This window comes from Diorhabda carinulata, chromosome 12 (assembly GCF_026250575.1).
Source record: "Diorhabda carinulata isolate Delta chromosome 12, icDioCari1.1, whole genome shotgun sequence".
In the NCBI taxonomy this organism is placed as follows: Eukaryota; Metazoa; Arthropoda; class Insecta; order Coleoptera; family Chrysomelidae; genus Diorhabda; species Diorhabda carinulata.
In genome coordinates, this window is record NC_079471.1 from 2,380,088 (window position 1) to 2,399,375 (window position 19,288).

The 19,288-nt window shown below is 32.2% G+C and overlaps 1 protein-coding gene and 1 long non-coding RNA gene across 3 annotated transcripts in view; both read left to right on the forward strand.

Annotated features, from left to right (window-relative positions):
- Window positions 1-12,218, forward strand: part of LOC130900121 (uncharacterized) — a 35,171-nt gene extending 22,953 nt beyond the window's left edge. For both annotated transcript variants that reach the window (XM_057810499.1, XM_057810498.1), the window contains exons 2-7: window positions 4,195-4,289; window positions 6,398-6,717; window positions 7,217-7,372; window positions 8,045-8,204; window positions 8,565-8,854; window positions 8,907-12,218. In XM_057810499.1, coding sequence (XP_057666482.1) covers window positions 4,227-4,289; window positions 6,398-6,717; window positions 7,217-7,372; window positions 8,045-8,204; window positions 8,565-8,854; window positions 8,907-9,042 — 1,125 coding nt within the window. In that variant the 5' untranslated portion in view covers window positions 4,195-4,226 and the 3' untranslated portion in view covers window positions 9,043-12,218. The remainder of the gene's footprint in view (window positions 1-4,194; window positions 4,290-6,397; window positions 6,718-7,216; window positions 7,373-8,044; window positions 8,205-8,564; window positions 8,855-8,906) is intronic.
- Window positions 12,219-12,742: 524 nt separating this feature from the next.
- LOC130900193 (uncharacterized) lies at window positions 12,743-17,952 on the forward strand. The gene is made up of 2 exons (XR_009060150.1): window positions 12,743-14,844; window positions 14,919-17,952. It is a non-coding gene; the product is annotated as an uncharacterized LOC130900193 (long non-coding RNA).
- The last annotated feature ends 1,336 nt before the right edge of the window (window positions 17,953-19,288 follow it).

A 19,288-nucleotide genomic window follows, 5' to 3' on the forward strand; every position in this document is an offset into this window, starting at 1 on the left:
AATACGAATTTTTTCAAGGCGGTTTTACTAAAATCTATTATAAATTCGAATAAAAAGTTACCCCTTTTTCCGGAAGGGGTGCGCTCGTGCTAACCAGATGGACCACGACCAAAACAAAACAAGTACCTACGAGAAAGAATTCGTAAAGAAGATTGTGTTAGTCAACCTCAGCCGGGGTATCGGTTCACAACACCCGGCGCCGTCGTCTACATAAAACCGGCCCTTCGACCCGATTTCGAAAAATCACTTACAGTTTGTTTAACATCATTTCGATTTGACACCTGTTAATAAAAACTCGTTATTATTATACGTACGTACGGATATTTTTTGAAATGATATTATAAATTTTAACAATTGTTGCAAGTGAAAATCAAATACGTAGAACGAGGGATATAACAATGGATAATTAATTGAAACAGGTAATAGTTGATACCTATCATAATTGACAGCGTTTTGAAACTACACAGAAAGCAGAAAAAAAAAAACGATTCGAGTCGTGCGAGATCAAATATCTCCGGTGAAAAATCTGTAGTTTCCAATATTTTCCTGATTTAAGCTACTCAAAGCAATTACTTTTAACTTTACAAGGATTGGTCTATATTATTAGTGGGTTTTAGCTTCCAATGAATTGACCAAATCATCCTGGATCTTCCTCCAGAAGCCACGTTTCTCCAGGTCTTCTGCAGACACACTCTGAACAGAGCCCCATTGTTCCTTGATCTTTAAAGGTCCGTGGTTGTCTTTGTTGTGCCTTTTTGCATCATTTTCTGAGTTATAAATTGTTTTTATGCCTTCGAATCAACGTATGTACTGTTGAAGCCCCCATTTCATCACTCTAATCTAGGAAATCCCTCCAAAGGTCTTTCTTGGATTTAATTTACATAGTTGAGCCTTGCCAAGTGTTTTCTTATCATTTTATTGGTTAGAAAATGATTTTTCTTTGATTTTGTTGTCTTCGGGTCAACTTCCAAAAGCCTCTCCATACAGTTGAGGTGCTTATTCCATCACCACAATCCTGCAAATCCCTTTAAAGGTCTGAGTGTGTTTTTCTTGCAAAACGACCATGTAATTTTGGGCTTCATGACTAAAGTTATTTCTCTTTACGTGTATTAGATGATTTTTTTTGAATTTTTTGGTCATAGGCGATTGTATACCTCAAAAATTTGTACCCACTTTATTATTAGGCTACCACTCCTTCTATATATCCTTCGATTACCATATTTTCTTCATTACGGGATTCCTTTACCTAGAAATCTTCAAGTTATAGCCCAAAATCTCAATTTTGATCTGAAATTATTAAAACAATGCCCAACCTGCCCATTTTTGACTTTCGTTAGTCTTAGCTTTAAAACGTATGTTGTTAGTGAGTTATTTTGGTAAAGAAAAAATATTTTGAACAATGAAAAACGTTTCCAGGTCTTCCATAGGCTCGTCCTGTTCTATCTCTACCATGCAGGCACATTTTGCTTTCGCCTCTAAAGAGAATGGAGCCTCATTGTCCATCAGTCCAATTGAAGTGTTTTTTGGTAAATCTTAGACGGGTTGGGGTTAATTTAGGACCAGTAACCGTCTTAAGTCTTCTTCAAACTGTCCAACCACTCACAGCCATTCCTCGCTTTTCACTGAGCTCTTGTTGGACTCGAACACTAACCTCTTGATAATCAAGACTCAACTTTCTAGAGGACTGCAAAGTAAGTTACTACGGTGGTAATAACCTCCTCATTCGATTCAAATTTTTGCCCGTTGACTTCCTCAAGTTTGATACAAGAAGAATTAGCACGGGGCCAATTATAGAGCCGGATTCGACCTATTTAGCCGAGGCGACGTCGGAAATTCGAGCCGGTTCGTTCTCAGTATGAAAAAACAGTTTTTTCGTCGTTTTTTCTTTAATTCGGCGTAGAATCGGCCGTATAATTCAACATAGTAAAGCCCTGAGCAGTTTTCAACTTCTACAGGTAGTTAACACACCGATGTCCAATAAAAACGGTGGGAAATCACCTTTTCGGTAGATAGCACAGTCTTCGCGCTACCCACTGTTTTTTGGTGTCTGGTCTGTACCATATTTCGTTGACTCCTTTGGATTCTCTATCTCGCAGTTGACCATCTTGTCTGAATTGAGCAACCATCGCACTGACACTTTTTTCATTCCCAAAATTTCATGACCCACATGATCTTTAGTGTCTCAGCTATCTATTAAGCTACCATTATACTAGGATGCTAGCATCCCACTTTGATTCGAATTTGTCCCGGACTGCTATTTTATTTTAATTTTTTGCCAGTCGTCAATACGGCCCCAACGAATGAAGTTATTAATTAAGAAAAGAAGACGTCGTACAAAAAGGAAGTTTAGTGTGCACCCCTGTATTTTACATTGTTCCTTCTTTCAAATAGCTTCTAGGCTACATCCAAACCGACATCTCTAAACTAGATACAAGATTCCTCAGACCAATTTCACCCGAAGAGAAACTAGTCATAACTCTGATCAAACTGCGTGCGCGCGCATATGTCAATTAGAGCGAATGCCAATGCTAGCAGCCTAGTATAATGCTCCGCATTTGAACCAACGCCCCACAACCGATTTTGCCCATCTCGGGATGCTCCGGGTGCTCGCATTTCGGCCTGGGTGCACAAAATCGAGCGTCCGGGTGGCTCCGCTAACCTTCCAGATGCTAGCATCCTAGTATAATGCGCCGCATGTGAACCAACGCCCCACAACCGATTTTGCCCATCTCGGGATGCTCCGGGTGCTCGCATTTCAGCCTGGGTGCACAAAATCGAGCCTCCGGGTGGCCCCGCTAACCTCCCAGATGCTAGTATCCTAGTATAATGCGCCGCATGTGAACCAACGCCCCACAACCGATTTTGTCCATCTCGGGATGCTCCGGCCGCTCGCATTTCAGCCTGGGTGCACAAAATCGAGCCTCCGGGTGGCTCCGCTAACCTCCCACATGCTAGCATCCTAGTATAATGCGCCGCATGTGAACCAACGCCCCACAACCGATTTTGTCCATCTCGGGATGCTCCGGCCGCTCGCATTTCTGCCTGGGTGCACAAAATCGAGCCTCCGGGTGGCTCCGCTAACCTCCCACATGCTAGCATCCTAGTATAATGCGCCGCATGTGAACCAACGCCCCACAACCGATTTTGTCCATCTCGGGATGCTCCGGCCGCTCGCATTTCAGCCTGAGTGCACAAAATAGAGCCTCCGGGTGATCCCGCTAACCTCCCACATGCTAGCATCCTAGTATAATGGTAGCCTTAGGCTGTTGATATTCAATATACGATTTTTTTTAAAAATTGTAATGGATTCTGAAAAAAAAATCACAATAATCAGCTTCCCTACATTTTTTTCCGTAATTTTTAAATCGTTAGTATAAAAAAAAACAGGTAGAGTTTAAAAAAAATGTTATTCACGTTATACCTGTTTCGTTTATCACAAGATCTTTGAACTTCATGACTCAACTCACCTGTACTACCTGCTGTCGTCCTTAAATTTATCAAATTATATTTTTGATAGACGTTTCACGTCATACCAAATGCTTTGTTTGGATTTTAGAATTTTTTAAAAACTAATTTCGTCAAAATCGATTCTATAGTCATTTCGTTTAAAGTACGAAGTAGTTTTACATGAAAGAAAGCAATAAAAATAAGGTTAATGTTCGTTTTTTTCTTAATACAACAAAAAATTGTATATGGTACTAGAGGAAAAGAGGGAGATAGTTTTTTATTACGAGGTACATCGGGAAAGTTAATTTCGCTTTAAAAAAATAAAATAATTCATTTAAGATGATATATTTGATATTGAAAATTTTGAAAAATATTTCATTTCAAATACCCGTCGTGGAGTGAAATAATTTGTTCGATTTTAGACCTTATTATTTTCATTTTTATTGAGAAATTGCTTCTTAAAGAGTTGCTACTAAAATAATTTCGAAATTTCGTTCCGGAAACTTGGCTATACACTATACAGTGTTTTGCTTAGTGTAGGTAATCAAAAGTTGTGGAAAATAAGCAGGATTCTAACTAAAACTCTTTTAATTTGATCCATCCACTCCATAGATAGTTTTTGTTTAAGTAAAACTAATATGGCTTTAACACCACGTAACAAAAAATCAAGAAAACACGGTTACATACGAGAAAATCCATAGATTGTGTAATAAAGCTACCAAATCTGTAAACGATTTATTTTTTCAGGGTTCCAGCAATGTTGAAGTGGGGACGTTCCGATGTCTCGACGTCTTCCATCTTCACAACGTCGCGTTCCGTCTCTAGATAACAATCCCTATCAAGTGAGTATCCAATTGCTCCAAAAAATCATAAAATATACTGAGGAGCAAAACTATAGTTTTGATTTTTCTCATCAGAATTAGCTCCCACCTTTGAAATTATTCTGGAACTGTCTAAAGTGAACAATAATAGACAACTTTTCGGTTACCCAACACATCACTCAATAAGTCCTAAGAAAAACATCTCCTTCAACAGCAATACAATCATTTCAACGCTTCTCTAACTTCTCGATGTCGTACTTGTCTTTTGTCTCAAAATATGCTTCAATTTCAGCAATTGCTTCTTCATTTGAGCTGAATTTTTTCACGTCGAGCATAGCCAGTAATCACTGGAGGCCTGATCTGGACTATACGGTGGATGAGGAAGCAATTCGAAACGTGATTCGTTCATTGTATCCATCGTTGCCATCGACTTGTGAATCCACCAATATGAAATGAAAGCCACGCTAGATCAACTAAGATCCTGGTCAAGGCAAAGCTAAGCTCTGAAAGGAAATGGAAAAGTTGTCCAAGACCTGTGGCGGTTCTACGAGGGGCTTTCGAGCTGGAAGCCCCCCCAAAACGTCAAAAAAAGGATGATATAAGTTACATTTACTTAGCGTGCAGTCAATCGATATAAATTATTTTGATTTTTGTGCCCGTTCCATTGAAATGCGCGCACTGTCTAAGACGCACGCTCAGTAACTCAAAATTTCACAGAATTACCCCTCGTTCAGCCCCAAAATAAAGTTCTAGATCCGCCACTGCGCCCAGATGACGTTTCAAGGAGAAACAAATATTTAAAAAAGCATTTAACGTACGGATCATCTTTGTATAATGTTAAATTCTAATTTTTCTGTTAGTTTCAACTTCTATATTCAATTATTAATATACATCTTGTAGTTCATAAAACAAATTTCGAGATTTTACTTTAGAAAAACTGTCAGTTTGCTTACACGTAGTGTTAAACGTGTCAATCACTTCTTTTGTCGAAATGTCTACCCTTGTCTACCGAATAAAATGGGAAAGACACCTCACGAAAGAGTCGTTGTTAAGTGGTAGAAGGTATCAAGGGCGTAGCCAAGGGGAGGGTTTTGGGAACTTAAATCCCCCCCGAAATAAGCAAAATATTACCTAATATACCGTAAAAATTAAATTATTGCATTTGAATATATATAATAGCGTGTAGCGCCATCTTTTGACGAGAGGCAGACGCAGTCGCAGCCTAACTAATGGACGTTGCGTCCAGTAACGCCATCACTAGTCGAGTAGCCGAACTATTTTGTATTGTATAGAAATTTTGCATTGTTTCTTTTTCTGGACGTATGCTTGGCCCTAATGTCCTAATTTTTCCTATAAATATACAGATATTAAATTTCATATAAGTATATTTTTGTTGTTTCATTTAATTTTTATTTAATTTAATTTTATTTGACTCAAAAAACACGTAGATACAAATACAGTGCCAAGAAATAACGGGGCCCAAATTGATATAATTATTTCTAAATATTATTAATTACATCAAAAGCATATTTAATTATTACACATATGAAACAATTGACATTTTAGTAATTATTTAGAATTGGGGCTCCAGGCAAAAATTTTTTACGCATTTGGGGTTGTTTCCGAGGGTATAAATAGTAAATTTAAGGTGGGGGAGTCATATTATTACCATTATTTTAGATATTACATGGTACAATTTATATATGATAAATCAATGAAACCTAACCTAACAAATTCTTAATATCTAAAATAATATGACTCCCCCACCTTAAATTTTCTATTTGTACCCTCAGAAACAACACCAAATGCGTGAAAAATTTTTGCCTGGAGCCCCAATTCTAAATAATTACCGATTATTTTTATTACCTAAAACTGTTGCGATAAATCATTACTAGTTTCTAATTATGAACAACCCGTATATTCGGTATATAAAATCCATCTTTAGTTGATATTCGCAACGTTCTTATTATTAATTTTCATAACTATAATCAAACTTGGAAGTTTCTTCCAACGCACACAAAGTTTTGAATCACCCCGGTAAATGACCTTCGTTCCGATCGTCACAGTTTTGGTACGCTGATAATCTATATCGATACTTTTTACGTATTTGAATATTATTACTGTTTTAGGCTACATCTCCCGCTTCTTCAAACAATCCCCAACCTCAAAAATCATCCTACTATTATCCCCACCACCATCATCCTCATTATCATAATCATGGCGACCAGTATCAGAAACAGTGCCGTAACAGTTACCGAAAATCACCCCAAGCTACCGCCGATATCGTTTACAGTGACGAGACTACCGATACCTACGATTATTATTATCAACAAACTGGGTTCCAGCATAGTCCTTTGAGGGAATCCAGAAATACGGATGTTACTTTCTCCGACGATAGCGGATCTACACGGTTGCCATATTTCGAATTCGACGATGATTCAAATAAAAGGTGAATCAGATATTTTAATTAATAGCTATTTGTAAATGTAATACGCTTATGTTAGCCCGAAATGAAGTTTTTGTCAGTCTCAAATTGAATTTGAAAAAATATTTAACTAAATTTATTTAGCTTGATCGACAATCAAACTGGTTGCAGTTCCCAAGAGTTAACTTAACCTCAATTTAAAAAGTTTTCCACACTTTTATTAATTCTTTGTAAAAATGTGTATAAACTTCTTGTAAGAAATTTGTTTTATGGGTTTTGAGCAAAAACTTGCCTATTTTTGAACGTGTAAGTTACAGGGTGATAAGAAAAAATGTGGTAGTGAGTTAAACAATTTTTTGATAGAAACCGAAGTAAGTCGAAACTTCAGTGACTACTCTGGTCATAGTTCAAAAAAATTCAGTCAGATTTTCGAATATTCATATAAAATTTGATTATTTTTCAATCACATATAATTAATTTTCTGATTATATTTCTTTCGTAACGAATAAATTATTTGCTTTAGATATTCGCGAACTACGATTTCAGATAGGAGCTTTAAAAGACCAAAAAATTCTCCTGATAGAAGACAAAATCACACACTCAATCTCAAGGATTTAAGAAAAGTTTATCCCAACCCAGAAAACAACTTTGACCAGTTGTATCAAGAAGTACCGAGTCCGTGAGTGTTTCTTTTTAAATATTATATATAATTAAAAACAAATTTCTTCAATTTTCTTTCTAATTTAGACCTAAATAGGAAAAAATTAATTTTCCCTTAGTTTTAACATCTCAAAAATATGTAGCAGCCACCAATTAAATTATTTGTAGTTGTATTAAAATGTACAAAATAGAGCTAAATTATTTAGGTCCTTTTTCTTCTTTCTTTTTTTCGTGTAGTACAGTACAAGGACTTTTTTAACAACTTATAGAATTATTTCAATGAATATTTCACTAAACTAAAATCTAAAACACCAAAAAACAAAAAATATTATATATCAAGTGGCTTGTACTGATTGTGACGCTGTCTACATAGGACAGACATCTCAGTATTTAAAAAATAGACTAAAAGGTCATCAATAAACCATTAAATTCAATTATGTAACATAAAATTTTAATGTTTTTCAAAAATTATTAAAAAATTTAATTTTATAACAGAAGAGACCTAAAATCGAAACGATTTAGAAACATAAATATATTTATAGTTTTATTTAGTTATATCAAATTGAAAAACTTAAATTGATTAAAATTTATTTACAAATAAAGTAGCTAAAACCATATTTATAAACAGTAATGTCATTAATTTATTTAATTTGTATATTGCACTGTATTTAATACATTTTTTTCTTGTTAGATCCGATAATGTACCTGTAAATAATCTACCTAGAAGAATATCTACAAGAGCATCTGATAGACCCCAAAGTTCTTTAAGTTCAGGTGTAGCTAGTGCGGTAGTTCACGGTTGTGGTGGCAGATGTCAAACGTTCGAAAACGTTTGTTATTTTTTCCTACAAGTAGGTAAAATGGAAAAAATCTCGAAAATATCACTTTATATATTTTTTCAATTCAACAGATAATTTCAAACTGTCACTAAATAGCCTTGAGGATTCAGTTTCTAACCGTAGATTTAATTGTTTTCAATTTTCTTTTGAAATAATAAGTTGTCGGAATACGAATAATAATCTTGCATCATTTTATTTATTTATAAGGATAATTCATTTTTTTTTTTCGATGCTCAAGCAAAATATTAATTTACAAATTTACAAATGTAAAATAACAAAATATGTGTTGAATTAGTCAAGGAGTGTATATAAATTAATTTTTTATTTTTTTCATCCACAAATATCCTTGTCTTAATTAAATTTCTCTTTTAGTTAATGTTCACCATGGGCATTTTGATAGGAATTTCATTGTACATAGCTGGAATGGTTTTAAGAAAATCCGCTGCTCGAAATTTACAAGTCCTAATGTACATAGGGATACTTTTGAGCGTCGTTAGTGGATTATTACTGGCGATTCAGTATGATGCTAGAAAAACAGCTAGGAATAGAAAAAAGGCTATCCAGATGGCAAAAAGGGCTCCCATACAAATGGAAAATTTACATTTAAGAACTAACCCCTTACATAATCAACCACATATCGGTTGGAACGTTCCCAATCAAAGGTAAAATTATAAATATGATTCTTTTATCGGTATTTATTTGTCTAATTTACAGGAATAGCAATTTTCCTCAAGTCCACGTCAGTGTAAATCGTCCTTTACCAATGCGACCTACGGAAAGAGATTCTCCAACTGTTATCGAACAACCGGGAATACCTTGGTGGAGACGAAAAGATCTTAATACTCACTAGCTTGATTAGTTTGTAAAAGTTGTACAGACAAACTGTAATATAAGACTGATTTAGAAAAATATTGTAAATTACATAATATTTAGTTCATTCTGAATTTTAAATCATTTTATCGGTTGATTCCATCATTAAAACAACTTTCAAGTCATTACCTTTAATGTTTAACAACTTTTTTGCATATATGAATAATAAATTTCACAATTAACTTGTCATTTATTGGTAGTACTTCTGAAAGTATATACAAGTTTAAGGGTGAGATTTTTTATATGAGTCACCCTCAATTTAAACTTGTTCAAAGTAGTCCTTAGTCCAATTTTAATTTCTTTTTAATACTGTAACACAAAAGAATGAATTAACTATTACAGGCCAAATGTAAATACATGTCTTAACCCCTACCTCAGTGACAATTATAGTTGGAAACTGAAATTAAAATACATATCGTATCATAAAACTTTTTATTTCAAATTTACACCACCGTCACTATCAACTGTGATGATATTAATTGTGTTATACCGAAATCGACCACTGAGATTAAGGGTAATTGAATAAACTACTGCTTATGGTTGTGGCGACAAAAAAAAACCGTAAAAATTGTTTTTGAAAAAGTTCAATTTGTTGCTGGAATGTAAAACTTTTTGTTCATTACTTGAACTCAATACTATTGGAAGTGAATCAGCACCGAGTCAGCTCGATTTCCTAATTTTTGTCTTTAAATGTTGCTTTCAACACCTTCAGAATATACGTTTCGTTTCAAATTTCGCCAAAAATTCAATTGGCTTCACCTGAAGCACATTAGGAACATTCCTAGACTTCTCAATAAACGGACTAAACAACTCAAAAGCTCCAACAACGTCATTTGTTTAATAAGAAGTTGCCATATGTGGCAAACTCACAAAATATCCTTTAAGATGCTTTTTCTTTATAAATTGCATTTATCTAGATCCAACAAAGTTAAGCTGAAGAACGACTACTAGTATATATCGCCAACCATACCAACACTTTCTGGAAGTGTTGGTGATATTCATACACCGTCTGGTGTAATTGTGAGTGTTGGTTAGGTGTGTTCAGTACTTTCAAGTTGAACTTTTTCTGAATTTTAAAATACACTTATGAATTTACTTCATCGCCGAATTCACCATTCCACTTCCGTTATATATGTATAAAGTATGACCCGTTGTCCCTGAGACTTCTAAGTTTTGATTTTTGTTTCTTTTGGTGCTTCTCAGAATACCTAGGTGCACATTTTCTTGATTTTTGAACCACATTCTGTTTGTTAAGAATTTTGCTTACAATTTTCTTATCTATTTTGAATTTTCTGCCCAATTTTTGCAAACTGATTTCCAGTTTTTTTGCTTTTCTGCCTGATCCTGACTATTCCTTTATTACAGATTAATTAACCGTAAATGATTAGTTCGGATCATGATTTTGTTCATAAAACTTGACAATATTTTCCGTCGTTCGTTTTCTTTTAGATTTTCCATACTTGAAACTAAGTAACAATTTTTATACATGGTGCATTTGACAACTGCACAATTATGAGAAACAATAACATTCTCAGTACAAATTTTTTGTCCAAAACTAGCATATTATTGACGTTTTAGAAAAATTTGAACTAATAACAGGCTGTGATATAAAATTGACGTGCTACAGACATCTTGATATGAACCAATTTCTAGGAGGGTATATACATTACCAAAAATTTACCGATATGTGACAATATTAGATTACAGATACAACTAGCTAAAAGTTACGGAATTAATTTTATTTTAATTATTTGAATCGACAACTTTTTTTTGTTGGTTTCTGTGAAAATAAATTGTATTTTGATTTCAATTTTCAAAGCACTACATTTTAGTTGATAAACAAAAAAATATTTGTCTAGTCTAGTTCCGTTTCATGTAAAGTGCCACATGACATTGTGTTCCACTTAAACCTTACTAAACAAATTCGTTTAATTTATTATTATTATAAATAAAAAATGTGGATTTTTGTAATCCATGTAAAAATTTGGAAAATATTTGTGCCAGAAAATCTGTTAATACACAAGGCATATTTTTTGACAACGTTTACCAGTGAAAAGTTACTAATGTCATATTTTTATTTTAGTCGAAGATACGATAAAAAATATCTACCTCTCTCTATTATTCAATGTTGTATGTACAGATTGGATTTTGTTAAATAGCAAAACTGTCATTTTAGTGGCTATTTTTATAGTAAGCTCTGAATTAAGACTCAAATTTGTATTCTGTTCTTAATACAACAAATTATTTTAAAAAAAATAAAGTAAGAATTATTTCATGATGCTATCTTTATATTGGATCGTTCAGGGCGTCCTTTTAGCTTTCCAGCTGTTCTGCACTTATCCTTATAAAAATAATTTGTACCTAACTCTATATCTCATTGTTCTGCCTCTATAATACGTAGACTTTTCCAAAAATAGTATTTTTCTTGGAGGTTTTGAACGATTTATCACTAGGCTCTACTCCTTCGAGGTACTTAAACCTTTTGCTGAAATTGCTAGGCCGTTCAAAGAGTTGATGCTCTTATGGTGCCAGAAGACCGGTAGTTTAATCTTTTAACGCCTGGTTTCTTTTCTTCTAAGACTTCTAAATTGATATTATTATGAATCTTTTAGTTTGAGTTAGGCTTGGAGTGTTCTCTTTCTGTTCCTTTACCCATCTGTTCTTTTTATAGATGTGACATCTCATGCGGCTACAGTAGGTCTCTGGTCCAAAATATGGCATCGTTATCCCTCATTTATCAAAACTGTCTGCTTCCTCATAACCTGATACACCCTGGAAGCTACATTAGGGTTGCTTTGTTCCTGGTAGCTTTTAGAATTTGCAACCAACACAAGTAATCGAAATTATTTATTTTAGTATGTAACAAAATTGATTCACTTAAACTTTTTATTCGTACTTTTAGCTTCTCTAAATTTTCTGGTTTGAAATTTAAAATCATTCCGGGCATTAGTATGTACAAAGGGAATAAACTTTTAGTTTTAGGACTTCAAGGATACTATATATTTATGAATTAATAACAAAGCAAGGAAATTAATTTGAATAATTTATTTAAATATGCTTATTTGTATAAATAAACATTTATTTAAATGATAGATGAGGGTATATATTTATTAAACTATTACTATAAAATGAGAATCATAAATGATTTTATAAAAATTTGTTTTTTATTACCTTCTATCTAATTTTCCTGTTACATCGCTCCTTTTTAAATTGTTTACGTTTACATAAACTAATAATATTAAGAATTGGGAAAGATACAAAACTAAAATGAGATGGGAATCAAAACCGATTGGTGCAGTAAGGAAGTAAAGCAGAACTGACCGATTTGCCTTAGTTAACTCGGTGTAATTTGAGTTTATCTCTTCTCTTCAAACTTTCTTAATGATCTAAAAATCGATAATTAGATGTTTGTACCCCTAATGATTGTATGAAACTTACCGCTAGTTGTAGCACACTCTTAAGGGGTGAAATTATTTTTTTTGTGCTTGATGAGAGAGGTGAGTCGATTTTACACATAAGAAGTTGTATCTCTATCTGGGTTACATTCGTGTAATGTTGTCTAACTTGGTTATTGAAACGCGCATTAAACAGTGTAATTGTGAGTGTTGGTGTAGTGCTAGTGTAAACAGTGGGATCAGACATGGATAGAAGGGACAATGTAAAAAAAGAATATAATCAATTTGATAGTTTTCTTTTATTAAAAAATATATCAATAGAAGAAAATAAAAAATTAAATACAGCATCGGAACAATAAATCAACTCTCATTTATACAATTGATTCGGACCATATTTTTACATCAGTGATGGTTGGAAATGTGATAAGAAGCAAATATTTCAAGTTTTGGAATGCAAAAAATTTTAAAACAATTTAGTGTAAAAATATGGCCTTGTTTTGTTTAAAAATGAGACCTAATTGAACAAGATCATGAAAATATAAGAATTATAGTGAGATTCCAATCCATTTGGAAGATACTGAAACACAGTTATAAAAACCAAGCAATGATTCATTACATTATCTGGATTTATATTTTTTGCACTAAAAAATGTTGACAATTTAACAAAATTAGTTACTTGTGGATACTTCACTTAGAAATATTAAATTTTCTATTAAAATATTTTATACCGATTATACTGATGATTATGTAGATAAATGCAGAAAATATTCCATACAACACCATTAGATAAAAAAGGCTTTAACAGTAAGTTTGCAATTTTGAAATTTGTATAGCCAATTACACCGAACAAAATTTAAATATCCAAATCGTACCTATACTTGAGTTGGGGTGGATTTTTATCGAAACAAGTCATTCTTAACGATCCAAATACTAAAGTAGTAGTTATTTTTGTCCATAAATTAAGGGGGTACAATCAAAAATACAATACTTCGTCCGACATCCTCTCTTCCCTACCTTCTAATATCGCATAAGTACCGTTTCCCTTCTATACATGCAGTTAATTAAAACCTCTTCACCTAAATACCCAATAGTCAGAAGCATTCTTGACATCCAACTTTAGTTTTATTGCAAGTCTTCCATCTCACAATGAAAACTAAACTGCAGATCACTGTAGTAAAGTAGCCTTCAACAACACTTCGGAAGTCTGTAGTCCAATCTCAAGCTCAAACTAATCTAAGGGGCACGACGGGCCTTTGTGCTTAACGACCTTCATTAGTCTATAGTCCAATCTTAAGTCCAGCACGTCAGACCTGATCGAAATCCTTCTGGATATCCATGAAGATGGCAGAGGCACACATTGCTTTGGAATTATAGGTACAGAAGTTCTAGATTCTGTCCTTGATCAAACGTCCAAAGACTTTACCCAAATAGGGTGTTAAGATTCAGGTTTGGTAGGGTCTTTACCGGGTGCAGCATGGGACAAGAGAGGGAATATGACTTTGCAAACTTATCGTGTTAAAACCATTTATAATTTCTGTTTCAAAAGTTGGTTTTTTATATATAAGAGGTATAACTTGTCACATATACTGCAATTAATTTCTTCGTATTATAATTATAAATAACGATTGAAAATAGTTTATTTTTGTGAAACTACTGCTACAAATCGTGGAATGACAAAATATTTTTCCAGTCGATTTAAAAAATAGTCTTTTGAGATTCATAAATATATATGAAAATAGATGAAACACAACCAATAATTAATAAATTATTGAATATAATATCCCTAATTTTAGAAATTTTCGTTTCATAACAAAATTTAATTAAACACAAATTAATAATTAACATACATGACTATAAAGAAACTTTACACAAAATTTTAATATATAAGGTAAGTTATAGTGAACAGAGACGCAACAATGAGGGGTGTCAATCCAATTTTTCCTTAAAACAAAACTAATTTAACTTAGAGTGTTTTTACTATAATGTTACAAATATCCCGTTAGTGATTCAATCAATTGATTGTTTACATATTCATAGATTTAAAAAAGTATTATATATAAAATATTTTGAACTCACGCAAGTTGCAATCCGTCCGCAACTGTTTCGATACATTAGGCAACCAACCTTACAATGTGACAAGTGACATTCGAACCGGTTTTTGTTAATACTGATTACACATAAAAAATTAAAGCATTTTCATAATTTTAGTGGTCCTTCGAATATTTACAACATTCAAAACCCTAATATATGAGTTATTTTATATTTTGATGATCCTTTATAAACTTCCAAGGCCCTATAACACAATTCTATATGCGTCTTAGGTCGTAAGTCGAAACGCGTTGCAAGTTCGAGTAGATTGTGTCAAGACAACGATGCAAGACGTAAGTGTAAGTAAAATCAAAATTGTGTGACACAACACAAATGAAATATCATTTAACTAAATTGAGAAAATTTTTTTCAGGTCAGATATCAGAGTTGAACTTTTAACTACATGTCCTGCTTCATCTTGTGAAGCTGAAACGCAGTTTCAGTGCATTGTGTGGGTTTAAAATGTACCACGAGTGAAAAAACATTAAGTAATTTAACAATATGCCACGTTCATAAACGCATATTAGATTTCTTAGATTTAGCAGCACTAACTCAATCATTTATAAATGTATATGTCCACTCAAAACAAAATATTTCTTATAATCATCTTAATAAGTCAATGTGGCTACCTTTCGTCATTATAAAGAATTCTCTTGACATCCCCTTTGAGAGTTGTTAGGTTGTTGCGCCCCTGATACTAACAATTACCTTATCTGGTCCTTCGAGCCGGATATGAATCTATGAAAAACTAGACGGACCATATAGTGTAAATCGATGTAATGTGTTCTGTAATGTAAATACTGTTATTTTTCGTGATTGTAAATATATTGAAACTAGAGTAAATTTACTAGATGTGTTACTATTCTAATTTCTCGTTGTAAATATCACAAAACTGTCAATTTAATTGAATATTAAGTTGAATTTAATGGAATAGTTGGTTATATTTATACTGAATACTGTTTACTACAACTAGGATCAGGTCTTCGGAGCCTAATGAGGTTATTTGTTCATATCCAAATCGAAAAATTGTGGTGACAAACAATATGGTCAGTAAGGCGATATTACTAATATAACAAAGAAATCAATTTAATTTCTTTACAATTAACTCATTTTTCTAAAAATTAACGATATAATACTCAACTTTTTTAAATTAAATAAATGATAAAAAATTTAGGTTAACAAATTTAGTGTCAGAATAACTAACAGCTGACTATTCTAATATTAAGTAAATAAGTATCAGTTCCAACAAAGCAAATTATTGTTAAGTCTTCAATGAATAAGCTAAGTACTAAATTAGTTCGGTTGCAGTTGATTTTTGGTGATGTATCTTTATGTTTCTTCATGTGTATTTAGTGGACGAAGTACAATCCTCGGATCTCTCTCCACCATGCGATCGGTATCTTCATTGCTAAATTAAACAAGTTAAATATGTATAAAACACAGCTACCAAAACAACAATTGATACTAATTGTTGAATTTAAATTTCATATTTAGAATTAGACGTGATAACAATGTAAAATAAAATGTTTCCCTTGAAACAATAAATTATCACACTGTAGATATGAAAAAATCGTTGATAATTTCTTGTCAATAAGAATGGAACAATGGAAATGCAATTAAACTCACACAAGATCCTTATTTTCCTGTGACATCAATTTGCTCTGTTCAGTATCTTCTTGTTGTGCTGGTTGATAAGCTACCTCAGATACTGGGGCATATTGTGCTGTTACAAGAAGATCCGTAGAAGGGTTTACTGTTAAAGCTTGTCCACCTGAAGTATCTAAATGGTCTTTAGTATGTCTCCAGCACATCCTCCTCGTTATACGGACAAAGAAAACTGAAAAACAGGACCAGTATCGGTTTTGTTATTTGTTTTAATAATATTTAGTGAATTGAAAATGAAACATTAACAAACATCTTGTTCAAATATATTAAAAACAACAACAATCAAGTTTTTTTGGATATAATTAATTTTTTTGTACTTTGTAGCAATCATAATTTATTATCAAGTGTATATAATTAATTATATAGATAATGAATGTTTGTAAATGACAATAAATAAGGAGACATGTCTCAAATACAGATAACAAATAAATAAAAATTATAGACACCTAATTATTCTATTTGTATTGTATGTGCGTCAAATGTTATAAATATTACTGAAAACACAAATAGATTCAACTATTTTTACATTTATTGTTAAAATTAGTATCTGTGTTATAAACTTGTTAAAAGTTGTACAGTTACATTTAACATGATTAGCAACTGTTATTTTTAAAATTTGCACTTATGTGACACAGTAAACATACTCTAGAAGTAAATTTTTTGGGGTTTAAACCAAGACGTTTTGAATTTAATTTTTGTTCTTCTAACTAAACCAAAAATGCACTAAATACCAAGATTTTTGTTTGCGATCCTTGAATTGTTACAGATTTTGTTAGAATATCAAATTATTTGGCACAATTGAGTGGTTTTAGCAATTGTGTATCAAATAAAATTATTACCCTAATTAAATGGTTCATTTATAATTTCGAGTGGAAAATATGACAGAATAGTTGAAACAATTTTTCAAATCTATAGATATATGATTAAAATTTGATATAAAGTTATTCTTACCAAATAATAGTATGGAAAGTGCGAAGAATATAGCTCCAAAAATTGTGATCAGCAAAAATAAATCCTCCTTATTTTCTGAGGTATCAGAATATCCCAATGCACCTTGCACAAGCATCACAAGGCTAAAATATAAGATATTCCAATTTTTACATCAAAATTAAATTTAAATCAAAACAATTTACTAAAAAATCAACAAACACTTTATTTAATCTCTAGAAAAAATGAAATTTATTATATAATAAGATTGAAAATCCTTCTGAGAACATTACTTTTGTAGTATTATCGTTCTTTTCTATTTATTTAAATTAATAACATTTTTTTTAAATAACACTTACTTACCCAACAATGAAACAAGCTACGCATGATGAAACAAGAATTATAGGTAATACATTTCGAGAAGGCAAACAACTTATCCCACATGGTCTCCTAGCATTTTGTGAAACTGAAGAAGCTAAAAAACTTATTGGTCTATCTTGCCATCTGTCTTGAGGGCCATTCGATTCATATGTTATAGTTGTAGGTTGATAAACTGCTCCAGACATTTCCAGAGTTTTTTTTTTTTATATACTTAAGTCACTGAAAATTATCCCAAAAACACACACGCTATGTTGATAAATAAATCGGATATGGCGTTTAAAAACAGGTTTACTGATTACTTTTTGAAATTAAAAATTCAATTAGTCATCTAACATTATTTACCATATCAAATATTAGATTAGAAGTTAGAACAAGTTTTTATTATCAAGTTACATTAAAATAAAACAGTAAAATAAATTATTTACCTATTACTCACTCATCGATTTTTTTTTATGACATTCACTAAGTAATCTTATTTTTTATCCATAAATATACAAGAAACCGATACAACTAAACAAGTTTCGTTCCTATTCAAGGTTTCAGTTTCAGATGATAATTAACAGATTGCAGTTTTGTAAGCAATAATGTTGATTTCATTGGTGTACCTCCCTTTTTACATCTGATGAAAATACTTTACGTCTTGTTTACATTTAATTAAATCTGACGTTTACTCAGCCTTATATAGATTACTTATATTTGGACGAGACTTATGCAGCAGTAAAATGAATAAACAGACACAAACGCCAATCCTGATTGACGTTTACTTCCGCGCAGACGGCCACATATACAGGTAATTTTCGTACAGGATTCTACTTTATGATCCTTTTAAATTTTCCATAAGCGTAACTTTCGATATTTTACTAGGTTTCCTATTAATAAATTGTAAAAATATTTCAGAATTTTATATAGTTTTTTATTCGGTTATGACTGAATTAAAGGCCGATTCATAAACTTAACTATCCGTTTGTCGTATGACGTTTGCCGTTTTACGTCTATTGACCCTATTCATAAACTTGACGTTGCTGCCATTAACGTAAAAATTTTGTTGTTTTTTAACGTATGTACTACTTTTTGTTTTCGTGATATTTTTCTGCTTTTGTTTGTAATCCGGTATTTATGGGCGATGTATAGATAATAAAAAAGGGTTTTTTATTAGGAGCACTAGGCAAAATCACGTGACAAACGTAAATAAATGTGATTGACTCTTTTCTATTGCTACGAAATCTACTACGTACGGCCGAAGGGAAAAGATAAAATTCGTTTATGTTGATAGTCACCAACGGCAGAAAGCAACGTCAAACGGCAACAATAGTTCGAAAACCTTCCAAAATAGCGCTGATATAGACAAGCCGTATGGTATAATTGTGGCAATTGTAGATGCATTGAAGTATTCCGAGTTAAAAAATTTATTATTACAGTTCATTATTGAAAATTTCAACAATTTGCGTTGTAGAAAAGTGTGAAAAGTTGTCCAATGCGTAAATATAAATATAAATTTTCTCCATCTCTCATCCCTCCATAGAATTGGATGTTTATTTTTTACAGACAAAAAACTGTAACAATTGACAATATATTTTTTATTCATCTTTATTAGCAGATTCAGAACATTTAAAAATCTTGATGTAGTTTTATTAATAAATCAATTTCTTTTGAGCATCCTAATTTGATGGTGGCACAATATATAACTATTAAAACTACTTTAATTCCTTTGTTATAACTTTAATATGTGTTATTGTTTTAGAAGTTTTTAATTTGTATCATATCTTAGAA